We start from the raw sequence: 11249 nt of genomic DNA, 5'->3' as shown, positions 1-11249 counted from the left end.
GACAAGACAGGAAAATAAGGGTAAGCTAGTGTAATTTAATTAACTATGTAAACAGATAACTCACATAAATCTGATATAAATCAATAAGTCCATCATGCACAACCAATCATACATTTTCAACCATAACCATACAACAATGCATGCAATGACTATTCACTTTACTCTGATTGTCCGGACTGTATGAATTATGTAGCTACGACGTTCTTGCACTCGTGGAAAGGTAATATGGAAAATCATCAGAATTACCATAGCTGGAAACTCAAGCCGCCACACGATATTAACCCTTCATCCCTCACTGTAGCTGGAAACCTAAGTCTACACATGAGTTTAGTCCGATAGCTGGAACCCCAAGCTATACGCAACCAGGCCTCCTGCTATTCTCACCACATGCGCCACCATTCTCTACTTGAGACTCGGTGACCATTAGAATGTCAGGATGAATGACAACTTAGTCTGACCATATTCATACTTTACAATTCCATAACCATTTCTGAGATATTCCTCCTTGGAACACTCGTTCATATCCATATAATACAAATCACATCATACTTCTTCATATTCATACTATTTCATTCATATCACATTTTAAATAGAGTTAAATATGTTTTTCGTCCCTTAAGTATCACTGATTTTTTGATTTAATCCATACTCAAAACTTTGATGGCTTTTAGTCCTCATAGTATTGAAACATGTAATATTAGTCCTTAAAAATGGACGGCGTCAACTTTTTATTGATCTGGCAAACGGCGAGGCCAACTCTTCTGCCAACTTCCATCTTAAGTATCTGTCAAGTTACTTGTTTAAAATGTGGAATAAGATTAAGTGATTAACACGTATGTGGATGATTGAAATCAGATTACGAAAATTATGTTTTTCTTTGTCATCTTAGTTTTCTTCTCTGGTAAATATAATCATGATACATTTGTTTTCTTAAATGTATGATTATTTGATTGTTAGTGATAAAATATTTCAAAACATAGAATATATAAACATTGATTGTTCTAAAGACTAGATTTTATATGTATACATTGTTTAATCGCTATGGCTTGATTATTATTTAAATTCAAATGATGAATTATAACATTTGTCATGACATTAGAATTCACCAAATAGTTTATAGACTTGAAGTATAACAGAATACACGTTAAAATGTCTAGATAATACATTCACATTTAAAGAGAAAAAGGAAAAAGAGGGATAAAACTTAACATGAGGTCCTCTTTCATCCACAGCAGATAGCATTACAAATTCCGAAACCCTTTCCCTATCCTCTTCTTCTCCTTACTCACACTCCCGTTCTTCTTCCCCAGACCCGAAACCCACTCTCCACCAATCCCAATGGCAATTTCTTCGGCGGCGGCAGGAGCAACCTCAAAGCTCTCATACCCTCATATCTACCCCTCTCCTTCACCCTCATCCAATTCCCTATTCCTCAAATCCCACACACCCTCCACCACCCACCTGTCCTCCTCCTTCATCCACCCCTCCACTGCCCTCCATCTCTCTCCCATCCCCTCCGCCCTTCGCCGCCGCTCCTTCACTGTCCGCGCTGCCCGCGGCAAGTTCGAGCGGAAGAAGCCCCACGTCAACATCGGCACCATCGGTCATGTCGACCACGGCAAGACCACCCTTACCGCTGCCCTCACCATGGCCCTCGCTTCCCTCGGTAACAGCGCCCCCAAGAAATACGATGAAATCGATGCTGCCCCCGAGGAGCGCGCCCGAGGCATCACCATCAACACTGCCACCGTCGAGTACGAGACCGAGAACCGTCACTATGCCCACGTCGACTGCCCCGGCCACGCCGACTACGTCAAGAACATGATCACCGGCGCCGCCCAGATGGACGGAGCCATCCTCGTCGTATCCGGCGCCGACGGCCCAATGCCGCAGACCAAAGAACACATACTTTTGGCCAAACAAGTCGGTGTACCCAACATTGTGGTCTTTCTCAACAAGCAGGACCAGGTCGATGACGAAGAGCTTCTGCAGTTGGTAGAATTGGAGGTTCGTGAGCTTCTTTCTTCGTACGAATTCCCTGGTGATGATGTTCCCATTGTTTCTGGTTCTGCGTTGTTGGCTTTGGAAGCTTTGATGGCAAACCCTTCCATCAAGCGCGGCGAAAACCAATGGGTTGATAAGATTTACGAGCTCATGGAAGCTGTGGATAACTACATTCCCATCCCTCAACGCCAAACTGAACTTCCCTTTTTGTTGGCCATTGAGGATGTGTTTACAATCACTGGACGTGGAACCGTGGCAACTGGCCGTGTTGAGCGGGGTACCATTAAGGTTGGAGAAACGGTTGATATTGTTGGTGTGAAGGAAACTAGGAACACCACTGTGACCGGGGTGGAAATGTTTCAGAAGATTCTGGACGAGGCTTTGGCTGGGGACAATGTGGGGTTGTTGCTTAGGGGTATTCAGAAGACTGATATTCAGAGAGGGATGGTTCTGTCTAAGCCTGGAAGCATTACCCCTCACACCAAGTTTTCTGCAATTGTTTATGTCTTGAAGAAGGAAGAGGGTGGCAGACATTCTCCCTTCTTCGCCGGGTACAGGCCTCAGTTCTACATGAGGACCACCGATGTTACTGGCAAAGTAACTTCCATTATGAATGACAAGGATGAGGAGTCCAAGATGGTGATGCCCGGTGACCGTGTTAAGATGGTGGTTGAACTTATTGTCCCCGTGGCTTGTGAACAAGGAATGAGGTTTGCTATCAGAGAAGGAGGCAAAACTGTTGGAGCTGGTGTTATCCAATCTATCATTGAGTAAATTGTGTGAGATTACATCCCAACTACTCGACTCTTACATTTGTGGGCCAAGAAAGTATCTATCATCTACGATGGGCTTGTGCAATTGAGTTTTTTTTCATTTTACACAACTGCTGTTATATCCATTTTGTTATATTTTGTAGGTTTCTAGATGTTGTTTAGTCAAGTTGGACAATGAATTAGCAATGGCTTTGACTTCCATCTTTTTTTGTTGTCATAATTCATATATTAATTGCCTGAGCAAGATTCCACAAATTTCTGCTTGCCTGAAATTATGAGATTTGTCTTACAAAGCTGATCAGTCATTCGATATTTGGGTGGAGGTTGAATCCACTTCCCTTGTTTGGATGTAAGAGGGGAACTCTTTAACCCTTTATAGGAGCTGAAGTTAAAGGGAAAAGGAAGTTATTTTCTCTTATTTAGTTTAAACTATAATACACTCCTTCTCCCTATTTAGCCCCACTACAATGGGTTAGGGTTTTTTTTTGGGAGGGGTTGAGGGTTTGAGGAGGCATTCCGCACTTGAATTCTTCCGTAACAGTTATAGTAATCTACTGTAATGCAACAATTACAGTAATGTGGTTACCCATTTTTTTTATCATTAGATATGTAGAAATAGAATAATTGGTATTGCAATATCCTGAGACACTTGATGCTCATGCATGTTCATTTTGTGTGGTAGAAGTCTTACAGAAAATTTATTTTGAATGTATAGGTCTTTATTGAAAATAAATATGCAATGGAGGCAACTACTTATCTTGGCAAGACTATCAGATTTAAGCCATGTTTATGTTCGGAGTAGTTACCAATGTATCCTTAATCCAGATTACATTCATATCCAGAGTCAATAGATGTTTCCTTGTCATATGAGAGATAAACTGTAAACGATCTCAGTTCTCTTGCACTTATATGTGTGGATTTGAGTATGTATTACGTTAATAGGTTCAGTTGACAAGATCACCTCCCTCCCAAGACACACAACAGGGGGAATGAGGATTCGATTTTTGTTTTTAAGAGAATACGTTCTTGTACTCATACGGGACAGGGGGATAAGAGGACTTGGTTAGAGTCAATTGAGAAGTGGATTGAAATGGAGAGAACTGGGTCTCTTGAATACCTAGGTGAAGGAGAGGGAGGTAATTGAGGGGGAAAGGTTCCACCTTAGAGGGTGACTGGAGGGGAAGGCTCTTGGTTGGTTTTGATGGTGTGAATGTTGTTGACTGACACTGAGTCCTTCATTGGAGGGTTTCTGAATATCAGTGATGAGGCAATCTCAGCCTTACACGATGGGAAACACATGTGAATTGCTTTCCAGTTTGAAGAAAACTATAACATGGATTATTTCAGGGAGTAATGTAATTGGACGTTGATCTGCTGAGGTGCACTGAACAAACAATACCTAAAAGGTATTTTGTTCAATGGCTTTGGAGAGGAGTTTGCAGCAGAACTCAAACTGTGCTTAGCAAAATACTGGTCGAATGATAGATTGATGAGAAGAGACAAGCTTGTGGAATATAAGATTGGATAGTGATCTGTACTGACCCTTATAGATTAAGGACCGGGCAATGCCCTCTTTATGAAAAAGACACCATTAATCACGTCGTAATTCCTATTAATTTCCCTTTGATACTTAATTTCTCCTTTTATGGCATGACGCCTCTGTCCTTTTGTTGTCGATCGGTTACTGAAATGATCTAACTAAAGATACGCCTCATACAATGAAACAGGGGCTCTGCACTTAGGAGACTTGTAGTAGTCTGGTCTTCAGCATCCAGGAGACTTATGGTGGTTTTTTTTAGCAAAATCAGACAGGTAAAGTAAGACAATGGGGACTGCTATGAGAGTGAAATTGAAAGGGGGAGAACTAGGTCTCAGAAATATATGGATGATACCGACAGAATTCTTCTGTTGTACAAGTTCTGTTATTTGATCTCTGATTCTAAAATAAGTTTTCTTCATCCTCTGTTTATGCCAATTCCATTTCCCTCAGAAGTAAATACAGAAGTGAAATGACAGTTAGATTCTAAAAGGACACAATTATATTTTTTACATATGAATCTCGTGTCATACTTGATCTTTTAACGTGAGCACACACCTCCTTTTATTTATGTTACATGGAATGTTAGAAGTTTGACGTGCTAACTACATTTACATGTTATTTAAACTGTCATTGTTTCTGGCATATGATTTGTAACAACTTTTGTAATGCCTGGTATGAACAAATGTAAAATCAAAACATGAATGGGAGAGGTGTTTATTGCATTTTTTGTCAGTAGAAACTGAACGTAAGTGTATGTTGTTTTAACTAACCTATGGTGAAAAAATAGAGTATTGGCAATACATTATTCGTTATTATTTTTTATTATTGAACAAAATCTTATTGGAACCTCCCAAAATGATGAAACCTCAAACCTCATGAATGAAATGGAAGAGTGGGCTTTAACATAGTGACTTCTTACGTACAATCCATTAAATTCAATTGGTTTAATGATTGAATCAATTAGCTCAACCTCTTGTTTGCTCATCTTTAAGCTTGAGTCATAGACTCAATAATACATGAACATAAGTATGACAAAAACTGAAAATTCAAATTAGGAAAAGTAAAAGAGGGAGTAAGATGAGAAATAAATAACATGTTACTTGAGATTGATTCAAGACACGTGAGAAAGACAATCATCACTTGAATTCTTAAGATTTTACATCAAACTCAATGAGTGAGAGTATCAGGCCTTCAAGAAGAATAAGCTCACGATTTCACACAGAAATTTTATTCAATAAAAAGTATGAAACAAGGATACAAGAAGGTAATTTATAGCCGAGTATGGGGCCCTTTACAAAACAAGGTTACTTAATACTACTATTTAAAAATAATAGACGAGTGTTTGTATTTTTTGAAAAGTAAAAGGATTTTCAAAATGAATAAAGCCCAAATACACTTCGATATTTTGACTTTCTTCTGTAACTTTAGTTGAACATCAGTTTCATTTATTTGTTTTCTCAGTATCCATCTAAGATGTTAAAAGATAAAAAAGAAAAACCAGATGATACGATTTGTAATAGTACAACCGTTACTTGAACCTTGGTTATTTCCTAAACTGTCCACAAGATGGATAGAATCAACATAACCCTATGCAGTGAAAGTTTTTGATTTAGATCTATCAGTGTTTAACCTTTTCTCCATTCGATATAGTAACTAGGAGATGACTAAACTGCGAAACTAATCTCAGACTAATATCAATTGGCACCAACAGTGATAAGGTAAAGATAAAGCAGATTGACGAATTTTTATATAGTATACCAAACGGCAAACTTCAATTGAAAGATATGAAATATAGTTAAATACATATAACTATGGCTTAGACTACTTCACATCCCCTACACCCATACAGCACAATAAAACTCAGTGCCTGTTGAATCAGCATGAGGCAGTCTGAAAAGGAGTTTCTACCAAACCATGCTGTGTGTGACCGTAAATTCTGGTAACACATTTACTCCAATATAGTTGAGAATATCAACTGCTGAACAAAAGCTGCCCTCAGCCTTTTCTCTTCCTGATCCTGCTCATCACCTACAACTGCTTCATCTTTGCCAGACCTGCTGCACAAACAGAGCCATAAACAATATTTCAGCATTGGATTTAAGGGGAGACTTTTCACAACCCTTCTCTCTTCCTCTTTCTATAACCAGAATACAAGATTGCTACTTATTACAAAGCAAGAAGGCATAATGTAGTAAAATGAGAACATTTTCAATAAATTTTCTACGTAAGTTATTTGGTAAGGATTGGACGAATGCATGGAAAAATCTGAAAAGATTCAATCACAAGCTTACGTCAGGACTGGAGTCTGACTCGATTAGTTTCCTCAGGGTGGTTCTGACACTTAAAACCATTTATATATTTTTTATTCAGAAAACCATTTATAATATGCAAAGTATACTAGAAATATTTAATGTAAAATATTGGACTGTACTAAAGAATTTGGTATTAATCGGGAAATGTGAAAAGCATACAGATATTTCCGCACGTGTGTCATATAGTCAATCCTGACTTAGGGCATGACACAACTTAACAAAACTAAACATTGAATCTTTTTGACAGAGACAACAAATTCTTCTAAATTTTCCTTAAAGCCGAGAATGTAAAAATTAGCGTCAAAGTAGCATGCTAATACAAAATTAAAGCCAAAACTTGAGAGAAAACATCTCAATCATCCTTAGTAAAAAAAACACAAGCTATTTAAGTGGGAATAATCTGATTGTGCAATGACTATCTTAATTAATTATTTTATTGCAATGTAAAATTCAAGTTCTGCAACCATGAGTTGCTGAGTTATACATCATTAGTAACAGTATCATTAGCCAGCATTCTAATTAATCTGTAACTGATCAACTTCATTAATTTCAGTCCAAACCAAACAAACAAAATCAGTTAACATTTGATTACGCAACAGAGCACGTTGTCTGAGAGTAGCTTTTATTCTATGCATTGAAATTTAGTATTGTGGCAAACATATCTGTTCTAAATAATAGAAAACACACAAAAAATCTTGAGGCAGTGAGGATCATCATGTCCTGAGAAAAAAGTGTAAACTGAGCTGCTCCTGGTAATAATGAACTATCATTTATTACAACTAACAAAGTTTGTTTTGGAAGAAATAATTTTATATGTCATGCACTCTGTACTAGTTTTCTCATGCTTTACAAAATTTACAGTGCTACTTACTTTGATGGAAAAAGAAGTATACCTTTTTGCATCAGGAATGTTTATATCCTTGCTGCTGGAGCTGGAGTTTTCATCTGGATGGAGATTGTTTAAGTTTGGAACAGGGTTGCAGATGAATGGTGTCAAAAGTGGATCAGTTATTGATTCTTGTTTGTTCCCCCTGGTAGCCAGCTTCTTACCTAGCATTGCTGCGTTACCAGACCAGATGCTAGATTTCTCAGGCTTCCACGCCCACTTCAGATAAAAAAAATCAATATATTCAATTGAGTTAGACAAAAATCAAATCCTAGTTATAACATAAGCTAAAATAAATAGTCTTTCCTAATAATGAGAAACCAAAAAAGGATGCGAGACATTAGTCTTTCTACGTTAAGAACTATAATGCTTCATTGTGCTCAATATTGAGAAGTTATGGTCTGATAGTATATTGAATTTTTATTTTAACTCTGCTTTTCATATATTTAAGGACGGTAATACCTGTCTAGAGTGTTACGCTCATAATACCAAACATGTGCTAGATTACATTTTAGAACACAACACATTTGAGATAAGTAAAGCATATGTACCTTTCGAGAGTTTGAATGTGTAAATTGCACGATTGAATCCTTCCCTAAATTTTCTTCACACACGGGACAAACCTGATAAAAGAAATTGAAGCAGAGTTTTCAATCATGATTTACTTACCTAAATAAACAGACATGTCCCTGTTTCACTTTTCCCAGTTGTTAAATATAATGCTTGCTGGATCCCTGGATCCTTTATCTTCTTGATCCAGATCAGGACAGTGTTGTACGGTATCAAGCAGACACTTAAATTTTCTGTTTAGATGTATATAACTACATTTATAATCTATAATAAAGTGCTTGGACAGATACTAAGTAATCAAGGAAAGTGAAACGAATTTACAACGAAATTGTAATCATGTTAGCACTTAGAGGTACTTTCTGCTAAACAGAAATTTAAAGAAACATAAAAGGCATACCACATTTTGTAGGGCATAGCAATGATCCTCTTCCAAATTGGTGCAGAGTAGAGGAACTTCAATTTCAAAATCACAAAAAGGACATCGGAAATTGCACAGGCCGTCATTATCCACATCCGTGTAATGGATCACTGAATAGTTATCTGTATTTTAAAAGGGGTCAGTGAGTTATTTCTAGGACAAGTACAAAAACTTCACAGGGCATGTTATAGAAGGAGCATCTCAATATCTCAAGATAAAAGCAATAGGAAAATGAATGAACAGCACATAATACGCTAACTTCACAAGCTCCCAAATATCAAACAAGAACGATAAGCACAAGTAGAACTCAATTATGCTCTTTTCTAACTTCCAGGCACATGCCAATACCTGGTCTGAGCGTCAATGAAAACTTTGCCATATAATCAAATATTCAGACCTAAATTACCTAACATCAAATCATTAAGCGTAAACCTATGTTGTACGTACACTTCAGTCATTTACATGACAATTGATACAAGCGGTTTCCCATAAATCTGGCTTATTTAAACAGTTATGGAAATTTTTTAACTTGCGTTCCAAGAGTCCAATCAATCCCAAAAGAAAAGGGATACAAATATATATCAGTGCAATTAATGTATGACTAGTAGGATCAAACAAAATTGAAGTAAAGGTCGAGTTTGATAATTGATGATAGTCAATCATTGATAGGTCAGTTGTAAGTCTCATCATTATAATACATTCCCTTACTACATGCTAAGGCTTTTTGTATGCTTAACCTAGAAAAAGAAAAATAAGGTCATATTTTGGTCTTTCTCAACACTAACAAACCTGCCCCAGTTGGAAAATTCAAGAGGGAGAAATACTGAGAGATCATCACCAACAAGTCTTCAGTCAATATCACGTTTAACCCAAAACCTTACCTCAACAAGTAAAATAGGTTTTCTCATGTCAATTTATTCATTTCTACTTAACGTGGAACTCTTATTCATACTTGAAATATAACAACTCCGAAGTCATACACTTGAAATACTTCATGGTTGGGACCAGTCCCAGACTGAGCCTATGCAGGATATGCAGCAACGAAATCAGCCTCAGACAGTCTATTGTGTTAATGGCTTTTCATTTCAGTGTAATTTTTCATCCTTACGACTTACACATCGACCAGCCTCCAATTCATTAGCTTTTTCCATCATCATCATCATAAGAAAGAAATCCTGCTAGGTTGTAAGATTGAAGATGCTAGACTGATAGTTATATAGGAAGGGGTCTCAGAGTAAACCACATTTAACGCATGTTATAGTAATATACGCACATGGAAGCTCAATGGAAACTTTGTTGAGCTTTTTAATCTTCTGATCAAATTGCTCTTCTGATAACAGAACGTAGAGTTCATATGTCTAAAGTAGGAAAAGAAAATTGACACTTTAAGACCAGTTAATGATTTGTACGCACAAAAGACATGGGTGGTGTCATTTTCATCGGCATCGAAATTAACATTAGAAAAAATATTACATGCCACAAATTAAAATTCTCAACTCTTCCATAGGCACTCTTATCTACCTTCTTCGTGAGCACCTGTAAAGCTATCATTCCTGCCTTAGAAAAGTCTTAAAACCTAGGGGTTTTACAACTTAAAGGCTTTCATAATAAACTAGAAGTTAATGCACACTACGGCTTAGAGCGTAGTGAATCACTTCAAATTCAGTCACAAAATGAAGATATGCTTCTGAAAAATTATGACAGTAGCCTAAGCAAACTGAAACACAAATTCTAATTACACGTACACGTCTTTGCCACAAGGAAAGCCTGACAGAATATCGAAATCAAATGTAAACAAATAAACGCGTTCACACGGTTACCCAAAAATCACACATACCAAGAAATGAGACTTTATATCCAATTCATCAAAAAGTGCCATAAAGGAAAAAATAAAAAATCAGACTACATAATTCCAACCCAAATGCTTTCCCCCAGTTCAACCCACTAAAGAAAAAATCTTAGGATTTCACATCAAGAGGCAAGATGAATAGCTAGTGGGGTTCATGAATACTAAGAACTTAAAAAAAGGGAAAAAGGAAAAAAGGATAAACAGAAACAAAAGAAGTAAAGAATAAAGGGAAATAGAAAGTGAGAAATCAAGTACCAGAGTGAAGTCTAGCAGCTTGCACAGCAGAAAGGTGTTTGACAGAATGAAAACTAGCCCTGAAGTCGAAGTCCATGATGTGAGCAGAAACAAAAATTGTGGTGTTTCAGTAGAACTGGTGAAGTAGTTGAGGGTTGAGATGAGAGAGGTAAATGTGTTGGGTCTGAAGTACTCTAAGGAGATAAAGACTTTGCTTTCCCATCAGTTATTTATCACCACCGGCTTTGTGAACTTGCCAAGTCTTGCTGACTCATGTTTGGCTTCTGACAATGGATGCTTTTCCGACACACAAAAAGATCAACATTATGGCTTACACTTGGCATTTCTTAATCATTATTTTTCTTCTTTTTTTTTCATTTTCTAATAATTGAATAACTGCATATTTGTAATCAGAAGACAACAAAGCCCAACACACCAGACCCATCTTCATTAATTTTCCACGAAATGAATACTTGAGAGTAATATCATAATATTACAAAAATAAATGTAATACCGCAGTAAAAAATTTAAAATCATATATATATAAATTTAAATTTAATTACTAAATAAATTTTAAATAAAATAATTTATTTAAACAATTATAAATTTTCTAACGATCTACTCGTCATACTGGTATAATCATATATTTTCATATAAAAATGA

The 11249-nt window shown here is 36.8% G+C and overlaps 2 protein-coding genes across 3 annotated transcripts; one reads left to right on the top strand and one right to left on the bottom strand.

Annotated features, from left to right (window-relative positions):
• The first annotated feature begins 1196 nt into the window (after positions 1 to 1196).
• Positions 1197 to 3032, top strand: LOC108320144 (elongation factor Tu, chloroplastic). Its single transcript, XM_017551491.2, has one exon. It carries the CDS (start codon positions 1339 to 1341, stop codon positions 2776 to 2778), a length of 1440 nt encoding a protein of 479 aa, XP_017406980.1. The 5' UTR covers positions 1197 to 1338; the 3' UTR covers positions 2779 to 3032.
• Positions 3033 to 6028: 2996 nt separating this feature from the next.
• LOC108324863 (protein DEHYDRATION-INDUCED 19 homolog 5) lies at positions 6029 to 10890 on the bottom strand. Of its 2 annotated transcripts, none has more exons than XM_017557803.2 (5): positions 10608 to 10890; positions 8483 to 8625; positions 8067 to 8138; positions 7523 to 7734; positions 6029 to 6371 (listed from the first exon to the last, which is right to left on the bottom strand). In XM_017557803.2, the coding sequence occupies exons 1-5, from the start codon at positions 10681 to 10683 to the stop codon at positions 6266 to 6268; spliced, it is 609 nt and encodes a 202-aa protein (XP_017413292.1). In that variant the 5' UTR covers positions 10684 to 10890; the 3' UTR covers positions 6029 to 6265. The 2 variants fall into 2 exon arrangements, with proteins under 2 accessions (XP_017413292.1, XP_017413286.1); XM_017557797.2 differs by having other exon boundaries at positions 6029 to 6374; positions 10608 to 10888.
• Positions 10891 to 11249: the final 359 nt, after the last annotated feature.

Source organism: Vigna angularis, chromosome 1 (assembly GCF_016808095.1).
Source record: "Vigna angularis cultivar LongXiaoDou No.4 chromosome 1, ASM1680809v1, whole genome shotgun sequence".
NCBI lineage: Eukaryota > Viridiplantae > Streptophyta > Magnoliopsida > Fabales > Fabaceae > Vigna > Vigna angularis.
Note: the sequence above shows the minus strand (reverse complement) of the source record. Positions and strands in the feature narration are given on the sequence as shown.

Coding starts and splice junctions, on each gene's coding strand:
- LOC108320144 (XM_017551491.2), top strand. CDS start 1,339: ATGGCAATTTCTTCGGCGGCGGCAGGAGCAACCTCAAAGCTCTCATAC.
- LOC108324863 (XM_017557797.2), bottom strand. CDS start 10,683: ATGGACTTCGACTTCAGGGCTAGTTTTCATTCTGTCAAACACCTTTCT. Junction 8,626..10,607: donor AGCTGCTAGACTTCACTCTG/GTACTTGATTTC, acceptor TTTAAAATACAG/ATAACTATTCAGTGATCCAT. Junction 7,735..8,066: donor CACATTCAAACTCTCGAAAG/GTACATATGCTT, acceptor TTTTATCTGAAG/TGGGCGTGGAAGCCTGAGAA.